We start from the raw sequence: 24,057 nt of genomic DNA on the forward strand, positions 1-24,057 counted from the left end.
ATCTGTGTAATATGGATAATACTGTTCCTTCATATAGGGATTGCCTGGTGGACCAGGACCAGCTGGAGAGAATGGAAAGCCTGGAGAACCAGTAAGTAGTAATTTCTTTCTTTTTAAGTAACAAAAAATTAATGAGAAGTTCTTCCTAAATTATATTTCCAAATTCAGACAGCTCTCAGCTCTCCTCAGAGCAGCAATGTCTGATTTGGGGAAATAAAAGGGGATTGAAACAGGATGCTAATCACAATGCAGATGTAATAAGCAAAGTTCTTGGCTAACTTACATTTATTTTCTCATAACCAGGGGCCAAAAGGTGATATTGGAGGACCTGGATTCCCAGGCCCTAAGGTAAGCAATAAAAAAAAAATTTGTAATGACGTAAATGAATTGACAATATATGAGCCTGAAAAGAAAGAATACCACATTTTTTATCACAGGGTGAAAATGGTATTCCAGGAGAACGTGGTGCACAAGGTCCTCCAGGACCTCCTGGAACAAGAGGTGGACCAGGTCCTGCTGGCACAGAAGGTGCCAAGGTACCCACAGAATGTCTTCCTTTTCTGCTATTCTGCTACCATTTGAGTTAATTTTGTTTATTCTAATTAATTTTTGCTACTCCTTAGGGTCCTCCTGGCCCACCTGGTCCCCCTGGAGGCACAGGACTGCCCGGCTTACAGGGAATGCCAGGAGAAAGAGGAGCTTCTGGAAGCCCTGGACCAAAAGGGGAGAGGGTAACACACACACACTTTTGATTTTATGTGGATTTGATGTTAGCATCCCACAAGGCACTGAGTTTGTCCACATCTTCACTTTGGCCTGATTTCAGAGGTGCAGATGATGTAGCTGTACTGTTGATTTAGCAGGGGGATGTGGGTCCTAGATTTTGAAAAATATGAGGTTTTACCCTCAGTTTAATACATGCTAGATATTTTGCTGCACTGGATCTCCTGGGAGATGGGAACATCAAAACAGTTCTAATGAATCTAATTAATGATGAAAATAGTTCATACCATGGGAAGACAATTTGGCCTGGACTTCATTTTGAATCAAGTTGGGGTTTTTTCCTCATCAAAGAATGTAGTATCTGATGCTGAATACTGGGCAAAATATCTTCCCCAGTTTAATTAAAATCTGGCTACTGAGAGAACCTCAGTATGAGATCCTTCCCCCCATTTAGGCTCATCTCATGCTTCCTTTTTGCTCATGGTTTTTATGCCTTAAACTTCCTAGGGAGAACCTGGTGGTAAAGGTGCTGACGGCCTTCCTGGTGCAAGAGGAGAGAGAGTGAGTATTTAAACATCCAGTTTATCCATCAGCTTTACACATCCAGCTCTTAGAACATGAGTAACCTCATAGTGAATAATACCATCTAGCTGAAGTGGTAATCTCACCGTGTTTCATTCCAGCAGTGCAAAACTGGGTTTGTAAACTAAATTAGCCCTAATACTGGTTTTTGTGATTACCACTCCTTGGGTAAATGTAATGGAATTTTTTTGAGAAAGATTGTAGTTGACTGGGACAATTTTTTTAGAGGGAAAGAAATCATATGAAAATCTATCCAACTGATGTTATAATGAATCACAAAAAGACATTGAGAGTAAATATTCTCATACAGAATACTCCTACAGGTTACTAAATATGATATATTTATACATCTATATAGCAAATACACATAAAATAGACACTTGAAATATATACATTTATCAAATCACTACCTGCAGGCAGTATATATATGAAAGTAATGAGGGATGACAAATATACAAATGCTTCTTGGTTGGGTTGGAGGAAATATAAAAAATTTATTTCTGACCATATGGTACATTAAATTTTCAAAGAAAAAATAAGTCAGAGAGCTAGTCAGGAGATGCTGAATATATGCTGAAGAAATGTGGATCAACTCTCTAACTGAAAATCAGGGCAACAGGTCACTTTTATTGTACAGCAGTGAAAGAGACCTATTCATTTCAGGTGGTTTTGGATTAGGTTTGGATGATGGGGAAAAAAAAGGGAATCACTCAGTTGGAGATCTTTCACACTGCAAAATGGTGTGATTTCAGAGCATCACTCCAAAATGTGGTGTGCAAATGCATTTTGGCACTGTACACTCACTTCATTTAAGTAGCTTTGGCAATTTGTTTACACTGAAACATAAATACTATTGATCAAAACAGACGAGTTAACATTGTCATATTTTGATACAGAATACATGATTTTCTCATTTTCCAATTGTTTAGGGCAATGTAGGTCCCATCGGTCCTCCTGGTCCTGCCGGCCCACCTGGAGATAAGGTAAAGCATCCTCACAATGGGGTTTGTACTGTAAAGAGTCCCAGGGGTGGCTGTCTCAGGGGAAGAAGGCAAACACCCCGTGACCATCCTTGTTCCCTGCAGGGAGAGACTGGCCCAGCAGGTGCCCCTGGCCCGATGGGTTCCCGTGGAGGTCCTGTAAGTGACGGAACTTTTCTTCCTGTATAACCTCACCATGGCTCCTCTGGCCTGGTGTAGACATCAGTGCTGCACCAAACCTATCAGCTATATATGTGGCTTGGGTTATAAATAAACCAAGCACATTCAGCTCCTCTTGACTCTTGGGGTTCATAAGTTCTAAAGGCTTCAGAAAATGAGGGCTTTTAACATGCAAAGGGGTCAGAGGGCTGTAGTGACAGGGCAAGGCAGGAGTGTGAGCAACAGTCATGTCCATCTTGATTTAAAGTTAAGTAAACTTAAAAACACTCTTTTTTTGTATTTTTTTTTTTTAATATATTTAACACTCTGGATATTGAACACCATGGATTGTTCTCAGGACTCATACAGGTGTAGCTGAGTTAAGTTTACCATATTTTAGACAATTATCAGTTAATTCCTGAACAGCTGTGTTTAGTACTTTGGAGCAAAAGTTGTATTGGATCAGATGTTTTGGGTTTTTCCTCCAAAGCCTGGTAAGACAAAGAAACTTCAGCAGCCTTAATAGCAGTAGTCTCTAACTTTTAAAGTGAAGTTTATGCTTCTAACATCTTCCATTGCTAACGTGTGGTTTTCCACAGGGTGAACGAGGAGAGCAAGGTCTTCCTGGGCCTGCTGGCTTCCCTGGAGCCCCAGTAAGTGTCTGCACTACTCTTCCTGTACTCAGTCACACACAGGGCAACGTGGCTTTGTCCTTCCCCTCCTGCACTGGTAGGGCAGCAGAGTTTGACTGCATTCACACTTAATTTCATATTTAAATTCCCTTCAGACAAGTACCTGGATAGCATTTCTTGTCACAGTATCATCTCATTTTTTGCGTGGTAATATAACAATATAATTTTTCTGCAGGGCCAAAATGGGGAACCTGGTGGGAAAGGAGAAAGAGGCCCCCCTGGTCTAAGAGGAGAGGCTGGACCCCCTGGAGCAGCTGGTCCACAGGGCGGCCCTGGTGCCCCAGTAAGTGTTTGCTGTTCCTTGTTGCTACAGAGAGGTTTCTTCAGCCCTCCCTCAGCCTCAGGGTGCTGGGCCCAAGTGCAAAGAGAACTGCATGAAACTTATTGACACTTCCTATAATTTTAATCTTTATCAAATCCTTTGCTTTATCTACTTCTTTCCATGTAGGGTCCACCTGGTCCTCAAGGAATAAAAGGAGACCGTGGATCTCCTGGTGGGCCTGTGAGTATCTCTTCAACTTAGTCACTGCTAAATGCCTCTTTTTATTACAACAAATGTGATGTAAATGAAAAATAAGAACTTCAATGACTATAGCATTGGCAGTTCAAGAATATTTAAAGTGTTCTAGAAGGAGTAATTAAAGTAGAAGTCTTTAGTGATCTGGATTACATTGATTTTATTATAAGTAAGGTGTCAAAATAGCTTTTGACACAATGACCCAAAGCTCTACAATGGCTTATTTCAACAGTTACTAACTTTACTTGCCATCTTTGCCAACTATCTCAAAACCCATTAACTCAAGTTTTAGGCGAATCTGTGACCTCCTCTTGCAAAAAAAAAAAAAAAAAAAAAAAAAAAAAAACAAAAAAAAACAAACAAAAAAAAAAAAAAACCAAAAACGACTTTTCGTTCCATTTCAGGACATTTAATTCAGGTTTCAAACAAAACATGACTATAATTTAAACTCAGCAGGTGTGTAAGAATCAATTGGTTCCTGTTTTTCCAGTCTTCAGAAAATAACAACTAAAAGTATTGATCTCCCCTAGGGTGCTGCTGGTTTCCCAGGTGCTCGTGGTCTGCCTGGTCCCCCTGGTAACAATGTAAGTTGGTTTATCCCCCCCTTTCTTTTAGTCTTACTTTGTAGATACATTTAGACATATATTAATATATTATGCAAAAATATTTTGAATATGGTGGTTGTACTTCAGGAAAAAAAATCTGCAAAAAGGAGTTTACCCTCCTTATGGTAAGGAATAGAAGGTAGGATCTTAATTAAGGTACCATTAGAGTCAATGCAATTCTTTCCATTCATTGGCTCAGCTAAGACTGTAATGAAAGACATTTCCATCCGCACATGTCCAAGACACCATATTAAAGGCATATGGCAGGAGTGATTCAAGAAAGCAGAAGGCCCTGAGGCCTATTTCCAGTTTCTGTGGTAGAGCCATGAGTAAGGAATGTGTACCCTGTGTTAGATGCCTTACAGGCACTGGGCATCCAAAATGTGCAGGTGCATGTCCAGACAGCAGGCATAAAAAATACCAGCTGTGAAAGTGATACATGAAAGAATTCTCTTACAACACCAGATCAGATTTGGGTGCATTGGGCTGGACCCTAAATCTGCCTTCAGGCAATGACTCAGGTCTGGCTGGCTTTCATGAGACCAATGCCAGTACATGTGTGCAGCTCACACTTCCCTTCTTAAAACTCTTTTCAGGGTAGTCCAGGTCCCCCTGGTAACGCAGGCCCTGCAGGCAAGGATGGGCCTCCCGGACCCCCCGGTAGTTCTGGTGCTCCAGGAGGTCCAGGACCTGCTGGAATCAGAGGTGAGCCCGGCGCACCAGGAGAAAAAGGGCCCCCAGGAGCCCGAGGAGAAAGGGTAAGTGTCCCTTCAGCCAGGGACTGTTCCGCCAGGAGACCGGGATTATGTCTATCCAGAACAAGCAGCCAAGAATGTTAAAGATGCTCCCACTGACTGCAGTGACCTTTTCTCAAACAGGGGGCACCAGGTGAGCCAGGTCCTCAAGGCATCGTTGGCGGCCGCGGGAACACGGGTCTGCCAGGCCTGCGTGGCCCCAGTGGCCCACCCGGCATGGCAGGGGCCAAGGTGAGAGCCCTTCACTGCAGCTACAGCCTCAACCCTCACACAACCCTAACCCAGCTGCTTAAATTAGCCTAGAGATGCAAAAAGTGCTAAAAATAGCTTAGAGACACAAAAAGCAATGAATGTATTGGGGGTGTTGGGGGATTTAATGCTCTCTAGTCCAGTGATGAGAGAATTTACAGTTATTTGTGTTTACATGCATAAGATCAGGCTTGAAAATGTCTGGTGGATACCACCTGCTATGGGATGCAAGGTTGTCTTTCAGATTATATTATATATATTATATATCTAGGAGTATATTGCCCACTTCACACACTTTGGGAGGGTCAAAAGGAGGAGGAAGCTGTAACCTCTCCTGGGTACAAGACCCAAGTCATAGTCTCACCTACCACTAGTTGTTTACCCTTGCTTAATTCTTAATATGTTTTTTGCTTAAATGCTATGACCCAAACAGAAAAGTACCCTTCACCTCCCTTCAGAAAAGGTAGGGTGAGGCTTGGTTTATATTTTATCACTAATAAAGTGATAGACTGGCATTTTTTAGTTAACAGTTGTTTTTTTGGGGTACAGAAGAAGAGACATACCTGTTTATTATTTCTTAGTTGTCAGTTAATGAGGAACATTCAATGGCCTTGCATTAATATTACCAGCAATGAAAAGAAACCAGTTTGCCCGAGTTTTTATCTCTTGTTTTGTGTATTCACAACCAGGAAAGCCACATTGGCCCACCACTTCATTAGGTTTCCTTCAAAATCCCTGCAGAGTTAATAAGATGGAAAATACACTGGTATCTCCTAAAAACATTATCTGCAATGGAATCCTTTCTCTTTTTGTTCAGGGTGAAGATGGTAAACCAGGCACCAACGGTATCCCAGGAGAACGCGGTGCTCCTGGTCCCCAAGGTCCTATTGGACAAAGAGGCTTACCTGGAGAGCCTGGCAGAGATGTGAGTGGATGGGGTTTCCCTGCTAGCTTGTGAGTTATAAATGGGAGATTCTGGGGGCAGATATGCTTTAAGGTTCACAAGGCAGGAGTCTGGGCAGATTCTGCCCTCCTGTAAGGTGTAGCCTCCTGTCCCTGCCACCCCCTTCTCTGCCTGCAGACATCGTCTGTCTCACTTGGAACTGCGCTGCCTACAAAAGAATGCAGTCTTAAAGGTCTTTTAGGTCTTTCCACCTCCAGGAACTCTTCCCTCTTGAAAACTCTTTCTTTGATGAGCATTGTTCAAGCTTACTGGAAAACAAGCTGTCTACTGGTCATGCAGTTTGTGAACAAACTGTGCCACTCCTTTTTTCAGGGTAACCCTGGCTCTGATGGCTTGCCTGGACGTGACGGATCCCCAGGAGGCAAAGTAAGAAATCACCAGTATCCTTAGACTCCCCAATGAGACATGAACTAGATGGCAATATATGTAATCTATATGCTATGTTAATTTGTTCCTTGAACCTCCTGTGCTCCACTGAATATACTCCTAATGTTGAGTTCTAGAAAACATGGTATTTATTACCCCTTACTATCTGCAGGGTGACCGTGGTGAAAGTGGCTCTCCTGGCCCTCCAGGGCCCCCTGGCCACCCTGGACCTGCAGGTAACGCTGGTGCACCTGGAAAATCTGGTGAAAGAGGATTTCAGGTAAGACCAAAGTAAATGGCTTACTGCTTACTTACATACCCTTCCTATGCAAAGTCCATTTCATGCAGGAATAGAGAGGAAGTTTTGAAGAGTCATACATTTGTTACTGTCAGAGTTTCTCAACATCAAGGACTGGTTCTATAAGAATATCCAGGGGAAAGACATGTCAGAGTTTATGTCCAGACAATATTTAGAAATTAAGCTCAAAATTCATGTTCTCCATAGGATGCCAAAAAGCACATCATCCCACCAGGCCCTGTCCCAATTTCCATCCCATCTGGTGCTCATGCAGCACAAGCAATGTGTTATTTATTTAAACTAAGGGAGTAACTTTGAAAGCCCTCAAGTTATTTCTCAGGAGTGCTGACACCAGCACAGTGAGCACTGAGCACCTCACTGAGAGAGGGGAGAAGAGCTGTAGCGCCTTTGCACAGATCAGTGCCTACAGGCAGTTCAGAAAGGCTGACATTGGTACAAAAATGGCCTGGCCAGGATTATTGCTGATTCTACTGTGTGTGGAGCTTCCCCTTGTTTCCCAATAGCTGCTGGCTGTGAACATACAGCTTATCTGGAAATAAAGAGGTGGGCTAGGCAGTTCCAAGTGATCCATACCTTCTCATTCTTACCATATCACAGGGTCCACCTGGCCCTCCTGGCTCTACTGGTCCTGCTGGTGCTCGTGGTCCTGCCGTAAGTCATATCTAAAGTATTTGTGATGTCATGCACTCACCATTTCCTGTTATATGGGCAATGCTCTTATCTCCTTCTATCTTCCTTTTATTGCAAATCTACCCTTACAGGGTCCTCAAGGTCCTCGTGGTGATAAAGGTGAACCTGGTGAGCGAGGCAGCAATGGCATAAAGGGTCACAGAGGGTTTCCTGGTACCCCCGGTCTCCCTGGTCCTCCTGTGAGTATTTTGCAATGGATTGGGAATTACAGCTGGTCTTAGTTTCTGTGTTTAGGCCCCAGGTACCTAATTAACCTTAGCTAATTTGATGGGAATCTATGTAAATTTGATTGTCAGATGTTTCAAAATCGAGATTCCCTGAATCAACCTGACATAAGCATAATTAAAGAACTGGAAGAAGCTGTTAGGACGTAAAGATGGGTTTACTACAACCCTGTCAATAAAAACTTCTTTTATATTCATTTATAATATAATCAGGCTATTCCTGATTTAATTAGGAACGAGAGAAGTAGGGGTTGGAATGCCTATGTCTGTTAGGAATCTATCCTAGACAGACAACTAAAGCCACTCAGAGTCCAAATACCTCTCTTCTGCCATGGATCTTTTATGGAAAGAAATATTGGGGCAAAATGGGCAGGAAATTGTAAACTACTGAATTGTACATGAACATGCATTACCATTTGACCATAGCTAAGAGAATTGAAGGGCATGAATAGACTGGCATGCCATAGATATTTGTGACCAGTAAAGGTTTAAGAAGGGATTTATTCTAAAAAAATCTACAAATACCCTTCATGATACAAGTGAGAATCAAGAAACCAAAGCTCACTCAACGTGCCAAAGATGGCACCAGTACCAACCTACTCAACAAGACAATAGAACCTGGAGTCTAACATATAACATGAGGGAAAAAATGATAAACTCTCATTTGATGATAACTTTTAAGCAAATGGCTTAGTTCTTCGCAGTGCACACACAGAACAAATTTGTAGATGTATTTGAAATCATCAGTGCTTGTCAAATTATATAAATAGCTTTACTGGTAATATTATTAAATTTTGATATAGCTACGTATTTTTATGAATGTTAGAGTTAATCCAAAACTCACTGGTGTCAGTTGGCTTTCTTGCATTTTGGATAACACATCTCTATATGAAAATATATTAGAGAACATTCAATATTTTTTTCTGATTAAAGTATGGCCACTATTCTCTCATGTCTTACATAGCTTTTTATAAGGATGTGTTTTGTATAATTTTGAAGACATTTTCAGTATCTTTATTTAAGGCACATCCAGCTACTTGCAAGATATTACCAGGAGGTGTATGACTGACTTTTCCTGTTTTCTTAGGGTCCTCTGGGTCCACAAGGTGCAATTGGAGGTCCAGGTGCTTCAGGTGCAAGGGTAAGAAAAACTCCTTACTCAGCCTAAGTGCAAGGAAAATTCAGGGTGTTTAGTTAATATATACATCAATACAGACATAAATTTTAATTACCCATCTTAACAGACAGCAGCTGAAGAAAGAAAAAAACACCTGATAAATCATACAGAAATATTTGAAATACCTCATAAAGTATTTCTGAATTATCTGATAAACTATTTTGACCATATTGTTTGTGTTCTTTGTTGTTCTAGGGTCCCCCAGGACCAGCTGGGCCACCTGGAAAAGATGGTACCAGTGGCTACCCAGGTCCAATTGGTCCTCCTGGCCCCCGCGGTACCAGAGGCGAAAGCGGCCCTGCTGTAAGTCAGTGGTGCAAACTCACACAAGCAAATCTTTGGGATTATTCATAAAACATAGGATGCTCAACTCTTTAAATATCTCCCTCAGAAACTCTCTGTTTCGTGGGCAAGATTTGTGGCAGGAGATTATCTAGTGACCAAGGCTAAATCCAAAACCATGCAGCTCGTTTGCAGTTTGGTGTGACTATTGAGGCACCGGGTGCTGTGTTGGTCTTGGCTGATCACTGACTTGTCTGCGTACAATGGGATCTCCTCCTCACTGCTGAGCACAGGCTCTCTTTGGGTCTGGAAAGCCATGGAATGAGGTTCCTAGACTGCTCTAGAGAGGCCAGAGCTGCAAAGGTGTCTCTATCTCTATCTCTTTGGCCACCTGCCAAAGGTGTCTCTATCACAGCCACCTGCTAAAGCCAAGAAACAGTCATTCTCTGGATTTTAGTGGAAAGGGTTCTTTCTCAAAGCCCAGACATAAAGATGGTTGGACTTGACAAAATGAGGGGAAAAAAATACAATTTTAAGAAAATAAAGGCCTGGGAAATCTAACAGATGTTTACACATCTGTTTAATTAATGAATAAGTAAACTAAATATTTGTGTAAGAATTCTCATTTTTTTAAGACTAGGGCCCACACAGACTTGTAGTTTTAACCTGTTCACTATTTTTTTAGGGTCCACCAGGGCAGCCTGGTCTTCCTGGTCCTGCTGGACCTCCTGGCCCCTGTTGTGGTGGTGGTGTAGCTGCCCTGGGTGCTGGTGAGAAAGGTCCAGTTTCCTACGGGTATGAATATCGAGATGAGCCCAAGGAAAACGATATCAATCTGGGTGACATCATATCTTCAATGAAATCAATTAACAACCAGATTGAAAACATCATTAGTCCTGATGGGTCCCGGAAGAATCCAGCTCGTAACTGCCGAGACCTGAAATTCTGCCATCCCGAGCTCAAGAGTGGTATGTATAGATTTTCTTTTCACCAGTGGTAGCAGGTCTTGGGCATTGTTTTGGTTTTTTGGTTTTTCTAACTTGAGAATTTAAATGCAGATATGTTCCATAAAAATTTTACTTTTTTTCAAACAAATGTCATGAAAAAGATGACAAATGTAAAACCAATTTTAAACATTAATTGACTATTAATTTACTATTCTATATATATAGAATATATATTTGACTTCAATTCCACTCATTGTGTCCTTAGAAGTGAACATATGTTTAAACAATTTTAGGGGAAAAAAAAAACCAATCCAAGTTCTAAATTTATTCCAAATTTCATTCCCCTTACAGAATTCACATGAACTCAGTATCTTTTTATATCATCTTATTTTCTGTGGCATCTCTTCTGTCAAAATTAATACATTTCCTGATTTGGCTCAGAAATCTGTCATAGAAATAAAGTTTACCATCATGCAGACAGATTCTTCTCCAAAAATATTATGCCCCTTAACATATTTTCTTACCTCTAGGAGAGTACTGGGTTGATCCTAACCAAGGCTGCAAGATGGATGCTATTAAAGTCTACTGCAATATGGAAACTGGTGAGACCTGCCTCAATGCCAACCCCAGGACTGTGCCAAGGAAAAACTGGTGGACCAGTGCAAACAGTGGAAAGAAACACGTTTGGTTTGGAGAGTCTATGAATGGAGGCTTCCAGGTGAGAAATGAGCAGTTAACAGCCCAGATTGTGCCTACTAAAACATACACAACATGCTTTAAAATAATTCTGAAATTAAACTGAATGAGACAATTAGTATGTGAAAAAAATCCTGACGTGGGCTGACCCTAGACATGATTGAACAAACACTCTTGTCCATGTTGGCACTCTGCAGTTCAGCTATGGAGATCCTGAGCTTCCAGAGGATGTCTCCGAAGTTCAGCTGGCCTTCCTGCGCATCCTCTCCAGCCGTGCCTCCCAGAACATCACCTACCACTGCAAGAACAGCATTGCCTACATGGACCACGACAATGGGAATGTTAAAAAAGCCCTGAAACTCATGAGTTCTACAGAAAGTGAGATCAAGGCTGAAGGAAACAGCAAATTCACATATGCTGTTCTGGAAGATGGCTGCACTGTAAGTAAACAGGAATTTAGTGCTGTAGTTAATAAATAATTCCCTCTAGAGGATTAGACTCATAATAAAGGAAGAGAGAGATTTGCATGGCCTGGGTAAGGAAAGGACACAGCTACAGCTGGTAGGGAGAACCTAGATTCAAAGTGCCATTCCTGTAGCAACTGTAGGAAGTGAGGTGCACTTCCATCTAAATCTGTGCTTTAGAGTCGATGTCAGGGAAGTCACAGTCACCAAGTTTTCATCCATCCCCTGTCAACTCTAAAGCTAGTCATACCAAACCGAGGCTAACTGGTTGAAGCCATGGGCTGTGGTAATGGGAAGGGGCAAACACAGTAATTTTGCAGATCCAGCATTGCTTCCCTGCATCAGAAAGTACTGGAGGGGAGCAGGAACATCCCTGAGCATGCTGGTGTGACAGAACCTGCAGCCTTTTCAGTAACAAATGGACAACAATAATGCTGTCCACAAGTTCTCCCTCCTGGAGTCATTTCCACAGAGAGGGCAACCAGTCTTCAACAGGCTGAGAGGATTTGTTATTACAGAAATAGGAAATCTGAAATCTGATAACCTGTGGGATGACTGCCACGTAGGCCAGCACTCTTGTCTCTAACAATTTTTTCTTTTCTCTTCAACTCCACAGAAACACACTGGTGAGTGGGGTAAAACAGTTTTCGAATACAGGACGCGCAAGACAATGAGGTTGCCGGTGGTTGATATTGCACCATTAGATATCGGTGGTCCTGATCAGGAATTTGGCGTGGACATTGGCCCAGTCTGCTTCTTGTAAATCAAAGATCCTGCTTTTTCTGAAACCCCAGCAAACAGATTCACACTCCAACTGTGCTCCTTTGTTTCAGCCTTGTCAGCTAGTACAGGTGACCATCTGTATCCCAGTTATTTATTAACAAAATTTCTGGGGGAAAAATCAATTTGATATCAAGGGTTGGTTTTTTTTTGCTATTACACAAAATACAGTAAAAATGCTTTTTTTTTTTTTTTTTGCTCTATTTTTTTTACCGAATTCCATCTTTGAAACATGTCTCCGTGGTGCTATAATAAAACTTCAACACTTAATAAAACAACACTGTGTTCTATTAGTTGAATGTTAGCCAATTTACAAAGCACTGATTGCTCCCAGTACCAAAGTTTACCCTTTTTTCAAGATGCAGTCCATAAAGCTAGAAAGACCTCCCTGTTTCAACTACCTCAACATGGACAGAAACTGGGATGTGTCTAATGAGTCAAACCAAAAATCAATCAAATCAATCAAAATGCATTGGACCCAGTGGTCATTTCCAGGGATTCATTTGGTACAAAAGTGTTTATTTCTGTACTGATTAGCTGTGAAAGGTACAGTTTATCTTAAGAGTTTCATACCTTAATGTCAGTAGTCACCATAATTTTATTGTTGGATTGTATTCTGTTGTCAAAGGTGCTTCTCTACTTTCCTGTCATTGCTGGTCAAGACCACTAAAATTAGGGAAGTGTAAAAGACTAATATGATGGTGCTAATGTATTTTTCACTCCTAACTCTGCAAGTCAGGGTTATTGACTTGCTCGAAAAACCAAAAAGTTAAAGGATTTAAAGCAATTGTAAATGTCTCCTGCTAAAGATCGTCATTGGCAATCATAGCTGAAAATTTTCTCCCTTCACTCTGTAAAAGTCAATAAAGATGCAAAATTGTGAATTTCTTCTGTCACGTTAACACATTTATAGTGTTGAAGGTTAACCATCTTTGTAAGCTTTTATATGGTTGTTGGTCTATTCCTTACAGAGACACATAATAAAATATCTTAATAAAATTTCTTGTTGTTTCATAAAACTGACTTCTTTTTTAATTTTACCATTTGTGCCTTCTTTCAAACAAATGAGCAAGGCAGGACACAACTGTGGTACCACTATGATTTTTCAAAGAGCAGTACCTCTGTTTGTAGGAAGCCCTGGTAATCCTAAGGGATGCAGTTTATGGTGCACTAGTATGACATTTTCTCTTTCTTGCTTTTCTACTCCTCTCCACCTAGTGGGTCACATTTGCAAGCACAGGGAGCTTCTCTGTCAGCAGGGATTCAAATGTGACAGCAACACCCAAAGCAGGGCCCATACACCAAGGCAGGTCAGGTTGGAGGAAACAGATCTTAACCTTCCCTAATCCAAGAAACCTGCCTCAGTGCGAATGATCAGGCAGTCACAGGCTACCAGCCTCTCAGGGGGCAGCTTAAATAAAGGGCTTAAGGTTTCCACAGGGCAGGCCAGAAGCACCAGCAGTTTGACAAAGTTTTTTATGGCCAATGGAGCTGTACAACTCAGTCATCCCCAGATCTTAGCAAAAATTTAAGGAGCAACAGTGACCACAGTAACATTAAAGGATCAACAGTAGTTTGGCAGCTTGAGGCCAAAAAAAGGAACTAAAGAGCACCACAGAGCCCAGGCCAGGAAAGCTGTCCCTCAGTTAAATGCTGAAAGATGCCACTCAGCCTTTCACATGGAGCAAGGTCCAGAGCCTGTCCCTACATCATTATTACACAGCCCAGGACCATTAAAGATACTCTACAAGATCAGATAACAAAGAGTAGGGATTAAAAAAAATCAAATTCTTAAAATTTCTCATTGACAACATGGATTATGCCTCCTCAGAGAATACTTTCTGATTAGCCCAAGCAGGAAAAATGAACAAAGAATGCTGTTTTTTAAGAAATCTCACCAGATTTGGGACTGAGCCAAGATACTGCCCTGCTTTGGTACTGCAAATTTGGTCATGCTCACACAGAAGGAAAACAGTGAGGCTCTGGGGAGACCCAAACAGCACAAATGCAGCATCACCACAGGCATGACTGTACTTAATGCAATACATAACAACAGTGCCAACAATTCATAAAAAATACTGGCTCTTGCAGGAAACCTCCTCATTTGATGGTGAAAATAAACTACTGTTCGTGGAAAATGCAAGTTACATGTACAAAATAATATTAATCTGACATAAATTACACGGTAGTAACCCTTTGATTGGAGTTTTATAAAAGCAGCTGGTAAGAATGCTGGCTGGTGGGGAAATGCATTGGAAACACCTGTTCTTATAGCCCATGGCAGAAGAAAATAGCCTTTGCAATCCCCAGTGATACCTGGGGCTGGGTGGATGGCTGGGAACAATGACTCAACCTTAAAACTCAAGCTTTGGGGGCTACTTCCTGAAGCACACACACTCATCAAGTCTTTCATTAATAATGTCTACTAATGAAAGTTGATTTTCTGGAACATTTGGAGAAAACACAAAGAAATAACCAAGACCACCACAAAATATATACTTGATATAAAAGCCTTCATTTTTTTTCAGAGCCACTAATTAGGCTACCATGGCTGTCATATATCTGTACTTTTATATCACCACATTACTATTTGGGCAAAACAAGAAAAAATCAACAATAGCAACCACAAATATACAAAACCAAAACCCCAGCAAAACCAAAAACAACCCCACTCAAAAAAAATCCCCAAAAAATCCAACCTACCAAAACCTCCCCAAACATGCAAACAAACTAAACCCTACCACAAAAAGTTTTGTGAATCATACCGAGAGCACAAAGTATCACTGATTTAGGTTTCAATATTGCCTTGAAACTTCACCTTTCCAATTACTTACAGGTCAGCACCTGAAAGTGCAGGTCATTTGCAGAACACCAGAGCTTTCCCTTCTATTGGAGTCTGTGGCATGGGGACAATTTCAACATCTCCTTTCTGAACTTTTTAAATTGAGAATATGTTTAAAATACTCCAAAACACAGCAGAAAACCAGCAAACCCTTCTCCAACAGCAGGGCTTTACTATCTAATTAGACCCTACTTGTAAACAAATTATAAACACCTGTGACTCATTCCTTCACCCAGAGTCCTCTTTATTGGCTTGTGGAAAAAGCAGATTTCTTTTGCTGTTCCTAAAGATATTATCCAATTCCTCACAGGATTGACAACAGCTTCACAAGAAAGCTGGTCTGTTGTTTGAGGTATTCCCTTTGTGCACAGAAACTTTCCCTTGGGGCAGGGTTTAACACAGGTGGTTCTCAGCTGTAATTCATCACAGCCTTCATGTTTCTTTCCTATTCATTTCATACATTAAGAAGCATTACCTCTGATTTTAACATAGGCTGGATGTCTGAATAGCATGACAGCAAGTCAAATAGGCAGGCTAAAAACAATCTAGATTTTCCAGTACTCATATATCAGCTCTGCCCAAACAGGCACCTTGTGGATATTCTGAACTCTGCAGCACCTGACTGAAATCACATCCTTCAACAAAATCTTTAAACTCCCAGCAAGCAAACTGTGATGCACTGGACACAAATAATCCAAGATTATATATTTCTTTCTAGCATAATCACACTGTTTGGACAACAACATCTATGGATTCCCAGTTTCTCTGGCATTTTCTATTTCAGCCACTGAATTGCTGATTGTTACCCTTTGTCATGATTTTTAAACTATAGTACCAACATTGTCTAACTATCATTTCTACATCGTTTTTTCTATGATATTTGCATACATGGAGGGAATCTTTTTTCCTTCATTAGCATTTCTACATTTTCATTTAGTTTAACTTTTTCTTTTGCAACTGTTTTACTCTCTGTCTTCCTACAACCCTCTCTCAGCAAGACCAACTGCCTTGTGAATGTTAAGCCTCCAGTATAGCCTCAAGTTCCTGAAAAAAATAATTAAAATAACCATAGATTATGAGTCGAATAACAACTATGCTCAGTCTCAGGCAGCTACATGGGAGCAAAGAAACCTAGGGGCCCTCCCCCTACAGTAGGAAAAAAAAAATCATAGTTTTTTGCTCTTAATCCATCTTTAGACTCTTTACTTGCCTCCATAGAGGGACAAACCCATAAAAATATAAACTTTTCTACACAGTTAGTTTAAAACTGAGGTGCATAAATCCAAAACTGTGGGTTAAACAAAGCCTCTCACCCAGAGAGGGCTGAAGCCATGAATTCCCTGTTTGCCTTCGTTACATCTTAAGCCTCTAGAACTGCTCAGTATAAACTGGTCTAGATGAAAACACCAACACCTGCTTTCAAGCATTTAAATTTCAAGCTGTCTTGCAGAAAAGAAGAAAATATTGTAGTCCACACAGTTGAAAGAGAGGCACAAAGCTGAATGAGAGGCAGGAAAAAACAAGGAAAGAAGTTGCCCACGCAATAATAAGGCTGATACAAGAAATGTCTAATTCTGATCTCATTCTGTTATACCAGCTGATCTCATTTACTTCACAGCACCATATTCCCATGGCTCTCTGAGAGAAGAAAAGAAACAAGAGGAAAAGCCCTTTCTTCAAGGAGTTTTTCAGGACATATCAATGACTTTAAAATTACACCAATTTAGCCTTTAATATTACCTTGGAACTTTGCCTTTCCTGTTAACTGCAAGTGGTCATCTCAGGGTGGAGCTCTTTTGTAGGACACCAGAGTTTTTCTTCCAGTGAACATGGATATCCTATTGTCTGTGGCACACTGCAACGTCCCATTTCCTTTGTTTTTTACAAAAATTATGTGTAAAGCCCCCTAGAACATGACAACAATCCAGCCAGCCCTTGTCTAAGTGAAAAACTGCTCCCTGATTAGGTCCTAATTACAAATTGTAAACACCTGTAACTCAGTTGGCTACACCCTCAGCTTCCTCTGAGAGACAGGCAAGGCTTCTCCATGATCACCATGGCTGGCAGCTGCTTTAAACCACCCCCCCCACAAGTCACCTCTCCCAGCAGTAATTTGTCACCTAAAGCCCAGCCAGGGTAAAGCAGCTTTTACAGTGGGCTCATGATGGTTTCTGGATTTGAGCAGCTGCTAGGAATTTCTTCTGGAAGCTAGCAAATTGTCAATAACTTCCCCTCCTAAAACAAAAGAAACCAACTTTTAAATCAGCATTGGGTGCAATTTTCAACCCTTCTTTTGTTGTGGTTCCAGCTAAATAATATTAAGCCTCCATTTGCAGGCAGTAATCTGGAGAAAGAGCTGTCTACAAAAATATTGTAGTAAAGGAGAAAGTTCTTCCCAACACTTTGCCATGCTATGGCTGCCCTGACAGCTTCACTAGGAAAAGCTAAGGTCCAGTATTCCTTGTCAGGTGCATGTTATTCATACAGACTGGAAAAGGTGTTATTTTGGAGGACTGGTTATTATTTATGGCAATAAGACAGCATTACTGTAGTCATTAAAGTAGAATATGTTTTTTAATACAGATTTCATTTCAACTAAGACCAAAAACCTGATGGTTCAATGAAATATCCAGTTCTTTGCACCAGAAAAGAAGCTGGGTTTGGCAAACTCCATATTTAAACCAAGTGCCTCTCTTCTGGAAATACAGATACATAATATTGCAAAAATCTTAAGCTACAATAGCATATGAATTTTTTTATCATGATCTAACATTTTAATTCAACATGTGTTTGTAATCAGATGTTCTCAACTATATCTTGTTATGATCTTAAAGAAATCTGTAGTCACTTCTGTTTAAAGTACTAGAAGAGGAAGATATTTTGCAGGTTTTAGGATTTGGGAGATGAAGAGATATTTTCCATGTTTTTGCCTACCTGTTTACTGGGAGGAAGCAAAAAGTAGCTCACATTACACTGAGGGTCTGCTGAAGAAGTTTGCCAGAACAAAATCCTGGTGGGTCTTGTCTTCCCAAATGCTCTTCATCCTGCAATAGCTTCACCCCAGAGTGTTGTCTAGAAAGACTGACTGTAACCCACACTGCTGCTTCCCATCACAGCAGCCCCTCTTGGCTTGAGCTGACTCCTTCTGAGAAAGCCACTAATCCTCTTTTTTTATTTTTTAATTTTTAATCCTGAAGTTGTATCTGGCAAAGCTATACTTATCCAAACTTTCTCTCCTTTCAGTATATCACTTAGCCATGGACATCTCTGGATTAAAGTTTAAATTTTGTTGTTGAGTCCACATCCACTGAGAAGGCAGTCATTGAAAGGTCACTCCTGGAAGCACTGGAGATGTGCTTTCTGTGGGATTTTGTGAATATTCCTATTGTAACTTGCATTTCAGCTTCACTGGATTTGTTATAATATCTCCAAGGTACCTGGAAAAGTCTTCACTCCTCAGTTTGGGTGCATCTATAAAGCAGGGATCAAAATTCCTAGCAGGAAATGGCTGACTTGATATATGTCAGCTGCAGCAAAGTTAATTTTCTTCCTAGTATTGTCTTGGGATTTGGGATGAAAATCTTGCTGCAAACAGCCTGCTGCTGCTGCTGCTGAGCAGTTGAGGCCTTGTCAGCTTCTTACATTGCCCTGCCAGCCAGAAGGCTGGGGGAGCACAGGGAGCTGGGAGGTGACAGCCAGGACCCTGATCTCAACTGATCACAGGGACATTCCAGACCATATGGAGTCATCCTCACACATAAATCTGTGGTGGAAGGCCACGGGAGCCTTCTGCTCAGGAACTGGCTGGCTATAGGTCACTGGGGGGTGAGCAACTGCATGCTATGCAATTGTTTTGTATATTTGAATTATTTTGTTATTATCATTATTTTCTCTTCCTTTTCTGTCATCCAATTAATCTTGTATTTTCTTTAACCCCCCAATTGTCCTCCCTGCCCCACTGAGGGGGTGAGGAAAAGGCAAGTGTCTGGTTGGTGTTTAGGGGCTGGGTTAAACCTCAGCAGTGTGGGAGAAGGAAATGCTCAGACTTCCTCTGATTTTTGTGTGGAGTCACACAGCTTGTTCCTCGGAGGGCAGAGGCTCCTGAATTACAGTGATGGCACCGTCTAGCTGTAACACCATGACATTTTCTTTGTCAGATTTCTGTGATGCTTGGTACATTCTTCTACTGCATGTAGTACTGCTGGTGCTCTACAGAACCTTTTTAGTGCTGAAAACTTCAAGCTGGTTATTTATCATAGCCACAGGGAAGCTAGCAGAAGGCAGGGAAGCAGTTTGGGAATTTAAGTTTTAAATGAGCTTTTAATGAATGTTTGCCAAACAAATATTGCACTACTGCTTTTGAGAAACCAAGAGAAGGCTTCTGACAATGCTGGCAGTCCTGGGATTTGTTTCTCCCTGAGGACAGGTTAGTTAAGGAAAACAGAACCAACTCTTGTAACTCAAATTTAATTTGAATGCAGTGTCTGATACTGTATTATTTTAATCACTATATTATTTTAATCACTCTGAAGTGCCTTTTTTCTATCATTTTTGAAGCTATTTATCACTAAGAACTTCACTAAATGTTATAGCTGACATTTGCCTAATGCTACTTCATAAACTACAATTTATTAGCTCATTCATTCTAGGTTCACGAAATTAAAGCTGTATTTGAATGAGGCTATGCCATGTTGCCTGGATAAGAAAATGCCCCACACACACTTTTTTGGCTTTTCCTTCCTAATATGATTCTACAATACTTTGAAGAATGCAGAAACAGGGAAAGAGGTGCAATATCTATGTGTGCTCTAAACAGAGTCAAGAGAAAAGCATGTCCAACCACTTGTATTACAGACTCCTCAGTTAACTACCTGAGAGCTTGCACTTCAGAGCAGACTTTCCTTTAATGATTCTCCAGCCTTGGTTTTTACAGAATATACCTCAGATGGTTCTCTAGTTACAGCTCTTTTTCAGTTCTCAAAGCACCTGGCTGAGGAAATACTGCACACTTGATACAGAGCTAGAGATGCAAAGAGAGACTTGAAAAGAAAAGAAGAGAAAAGGTATTTTTCATAATCAAGTACTCTTCTCCTTCAACAACCTTACAAACTACTTATACCAAACATGGATTATAATACTTGATTAAAATTAGAGATTAAAACTAATTAAAACCATAAACCTATCCTCCAAATGTTATTCATTTTGTGCATCTGGATAAATGTGCTGTAGAGATATGGTTGCTTGAACATACTGCAGCAAGCCTTTATACAGCAGCTTGAAATTAACATCATCTAAAAGTTCTCTAGGAGCCAGTATAGGAGCCAGCATGGTAAGTTAACCCCTGAGTCACATATTTATAGAAATTATTTCATGCAAGTAAGAAAGAAATTGTAAAGTTCCTGCATGGTGAGTAGAAGCAAACAGATAACATCAGCATGAACCTATCAACTTCCCAGCCCTTACCTCCCCTGCAGAGACACGCATTTGGACAACCTAGAAACCTGCCAAGCCCCTGCCCCTTCAAAAGGGGGAAAGGAAAGTTCTTACCTGCTTCACTACAAATGTAACGTTATGTCTTGTCCAGAAACTGTCTCCTCTCAGTGTTAACTCCCATTGCCACTAGGAATTGGCCAAATCACATTTCACTTTTGAATAAAAATTCTCTCTGGAGTCTCAAACAATATTATTTAGGCATCTTTTCTAGCCTGATGATTTCTTTCATACAACTGACACAGAAGGTAAAAACTGATACAGAAGGTACTTTACAAATACTCCTGTCTTTAAAATAGTTCACAATGCCTTCCAAATTATTTATGCAAACAGCAACCAAACAACAATAAGTACTTCTATTTTTAATTTCCTGGGAAATTAAAACTGATACGGAATGAACACACTGGAAGGAGTTTTACAAAAAGGAAACCAGTTACATAGCGAGAAGCATGTATTTAATTAAATGCTTTGCAAAGATACATGAATAAAGCTATGTGCATGACTTTCTTTAGGGAGAGCCCCAGCTGTTTATTTTTTTTTAAGGAACAAACAAAAAAACGTGGAGAGCACAGTTGCAGTAAAGAAACAAAAAACCTAAGTAAGTTTGTACCCACATACTTTACAAAATAAAGCATGTTGGAGATACAAAACGTTCTATATACTGAATGACCGACAAATAAATGCACTCTAACATTGTTCTCTCAAACACTGTAAGCCTAACAGCTAAGCTCTGAACGTGACATTGACAGCAGGCATCTTTATTTCATCAGCCTTCTAGAGAGTCATTTAGCACCATCACTTTGTTGCTTTTTTTTTTTTTTTGCCCTGCCTATCTCCTATCTTGAAATAACAACAGAAGCATAGCACCTTTTAATACCTAAAAGAAAACCAGGAATATTAATTGCATCCCAACTTCCAGAGATGAGGTAGCTCATGCTAAGAAATGATGGAACTTTCCTGCCTTGACAACTCAAGGCCAGTAAGTCAAATTACTGGTGATGCATATCTGGATGTCAGCTAAAACCAAGGAATTTCTAAACTTTCTTTATTAGCAATTGGTCTGGTATACATGTGAATGGTCTGCAACACACAGAAATTGGCACCATATATAAGACATCTGTATAATTTGATATGCAATGGCTTCTTAGATGGGCAAATATTGGAAAATCAACAAGTATTGGGTTTAAGATGTATTTTGAAGATTAAGGATAATTTAATAGAATGGCACAGATACATTGTGAGAAGTGAAATCTAGCCTTAAAAGTTAATATATGGGACACCCCTACTGAAAACTCATATTTACCCCAGTAATGTTTTTACTTCATAAATTAACCATGGCTATGGATCACTCTTCTGAACAGCCTTACATAGAAAAGTAAAAGAAAAACAATGTCAAATTAAGATGGTCTTGTCTGAAGAGATTTTCTTCTACAAAAGACACTGATTTCTGTGAATGGCAACCACAGGAACACAACCTGGGGTAGAGGGAGCAGGTATGATTGAAATACAGCCAACAGTTCACAAAAGTGCTCTACTTTTCTGTTATTCAGTACAAATCAAAGCAAAGGAAATAATCATTAGAGCTTTTACATAGTTCCACATTAGATCTATCTATTTTGAATACCTGGAAATGTCAAAATAATTTGAAACAAAACTGAGGAAAAGAATTCATATTACTTTTAGAAGGTTGTCATCAATCCTCTTAAAATTGTACTAAACAGTTGGTTTCAATCATTGAAAACAGAAGGTTTGTAAGTAAAATAAATATTCAAAAGGAGGCTGGGCATTTAGAAAGAGCTGTATATACAATGCTGATCCAATATCAGCCATTACTTCAAGAGTCTCAGGATTAACTTCAATCAGTCTAAGTTCATGTTGAATTGCTGCTGTTGCTGGGTAATGTGTTATATTCCCCCCTTGCTCTTACACAAAGCAAACTGGCCCAATTTCAATTCCAAATTCCTGGTCGGTACTGCCAATGTCCACCGGTGCAATATCGATGATCGGTAAGCGTGCCACGTTCTGCGTTCTGTACTCAAAAACAGTCTTGCCCACATTCCCATTACGTTTCTAGAGGGAAAAGAAGGGGAAAAAATTAAAAATTAGGCCAGGCTCATGTCAAAACCAGCCTGAAGTGCAGCTGGTGAGTCAGTTGTCTGATTGTTCAGCAGGGTGTCACTGCACCTTTGCTGAGTAACACTCTGAGCAATGCTGTCTGCTCTGCACTTGGGTTATTTTGAAATGTCTCTGATAAGCAGATCTATCAGAGTGACACATCAGGGCTGATTTTTCTCTTATGCTATGAAATTCTTCTCTACATGTTAATTTGTCTCACAAAAATTAAAAAAACTACCTTATATCTACAGTTAATAATATGTGCCTTCACCCATAATTGTGGGTTTACTTTAAAACACAGAGCACTTTTTTCAGGTGCAGGTCTAAATTTAGGAATCTTGGTCTTGGCTGAATCTGCTTTTGAACATGAAAAATCTACTACTTGATGGTTTCTGTGCCCACCATGAAATTTTAGGGAGAGTTTTCCTTTCCAGCTCAGGCATAGTACCAGTAAGTTTCCTCCTCAGTACTGCTGCAATAATCTTGCCCATCTGGCAGAAAAAAAGTTTATGGTTATCTCACCAGTTTGTGTGATCCCACTCACAGCTAAACAAGTACTGGGAAATGTCAAATGCCAAGATATGTATCTCAGTATGCTCACTAAGAAGGAATTTACAAATAGCCAGTAAATAGTGCAGACTTTTATTGTGTAAAGCTAGAATTATAGCAAAATCCCTATTTGCTCAGTTATGTCTACAATTCATTACAAAATCCTGCAGAATTTTAATTACTTCCTTGCGTGGGTGTTTTCTCTAATTCAAGAGAGAAGTGAAAATGTACAAAAGTCCTTTTGGGCAAAACCCCCAAACTTACAGAACAGCTGTCATGCAGAACAGTGTATCTGAAGCGGCTGTTTCCCTCTGCCTTGATCTCCAGGTCATTGGCCCCTTTCAGAATCACAGCTTTTTTCAGGTTCTTTGTCTGGTCATCCATGTACCCAACACTGTTTTTGCAAAGGTAGGTGATGTTCTGGGAAGCTTCCTTGGACAGGAGGCGCAGGAATGTCATCTGAGTGACAGCTGTATCCCCGTACACAAACTGGAGATAAAGAAATGGGTCAGCTTACAGGACACTGGTGAATTTAGAAACATCTGCCATTATTGTCATCTTTCAGACATGACTAGTAGGAGCCGTATTAGATAAAATCTAAGGGCGGTTTCTTTTGTAATTTGCTGCCAGTTGAGGACAAAGAAATTTAGATGTTCTGTAACAGGGAAAATTTTGGAGACTTTTGATCATAATTCTCTGCAACTGAACAACTCAGAGGTTGGGCCTCCACAGATATGCCAAGCTCTGAAATGAATTCTGCCTTATTTCTGAAAGGGATTCTTACACATGAAATAGTGCATTAGAGAAACTTTGAAGCAGGTAAGAAAAATCAAGCACAGAAAACTCTTTTACAATGCACCTGATATATTGCCAATTTATTAACTTGTTTT

At 40.3% G+C, this 24,057-nt stretch overlaps 2 protein-coding genes across 3 annotated transcripts in view; one reads left to right on the plus strand and one right to left on the minus strand.

Moving 5' to 3' along the window:
• COL3A1 (collagen type III alpha 1 chain) overlaps positions 1–13,190 on the plus strand; it is a 49,713-nt gene extending 36,523 nt beyond the window's left edge. The window contains exons 28-51 of the mRNA XM_053947843.1: positions 38–91; positions 304–348; positions 438–536; positions 624–731; positions 1,231–1,284; positions 2,235–2,288; positions 2,391–2,444; positions 3,044–3,097; positions 3,312–3,419; positions 3,585–3,638; positions 4,184–4,237; positions 4,855–5,016; positions 5,137–5,244; positions 6,080–6,187; positions 6,539–6,592; positions 6,765–6,872; positions 7,509–7,562; positions 7,673–7,780; positions 8,913–8,966; positions 9,198–9,305; positions 9,970–10,252; positions 10,762–10,949; positions 11,125–11,367; positions 12,008–13,190. Of these exons, the coding sequence (XP_053803818.1) occupies positions 38–91; positions 304–348; positions 438–536; positions 624–731; positions 1,231–1,284; positions 2,235–2,288; positions 2,391–2,444; positions 3,044–3,097; positions 3,312–3,419; positions 3,585–3,638; positions 4,184–4,237; positions 4,855–5,016; positions 5,137–5,244; positions 6,080–6,187; positions 6,539–6,592; positions 6,765–6,872; positions 7,509–7,562; positions 7,673–7,780; positions 8,913–8,966; positions 9,198–9,305; positions 9,970–10,252; positions 10,762–10,949; positions 11,125–11,367; positions 12,008–12,154 (2,463 nt within the window). The 3' untranslated portion in view covers positions 12,155–13,190. The remainder of the gene's footprint in view (positions 1–37; positions 92–303; positions 349–437; positions 537–623; positions 732–1,230; positions 1,285–2,234; positions 2,289–2,390; positions 2,445–3,043; positions 3,098–3,311; positions 3,420–3,584; positions 3,639–4,183; positions 4,238–4,854; positions 5,017–5,136; positions 5,245–6,079; positions 6,188–6,538; positions 6,593–6,764; positions 6,873–7,508; positions 7,563–7,672; positions 7,781–8,912; positions 8,967–9,197; positions 9,306–9,969; positions 10,253–10,761; positions 10,950–11,124; positions 11,368–12,007) is intronic.
• Positions 13,191–20,850: 7,660 nt separating this feature from the next.
• COL5A2 (collagen type V alpha 2 chain) overlaps positions 20,851–24,057 on the minus strand; it is a 98,472-nt gene continuing 95,265 nt past the window's right edge. For both annotated transcript variants that reach the window (XM_053947652.1, XM_053947651.1), the window contains exons 53-54: positions 23,432–23,656; positions 20,851–22,573 (exon numbers count right to left, since the gene is read on the minus strand). In XM_053947652.1, coding sequence (XP_053803627.1) covers positions 22,427–22,573; positions 23,432–23,656 — 372 coding nt within the window. In that variant the 3' untranslated portion in view covers positions 20,851–22,426. The remainder of the gene's footprint in view (positions 22,574–23,431; positions 23,657–24,057) is intronic.

This window comes from Vidua chalybeata, chromosome 7 (genome assembly GCF_026979565.1).
Source record: "Vidua chalybeata isolate OUT-0048 chromosome 7, bVidCha1 merged haplotype, whole genome shotgun sequence".
NCBI classification, from domain to species: Eukaryota; Metazoa; Chordata; class Aves; order Passeriformes; family Viduidae; genus Vidua; species Vidua chalybeata.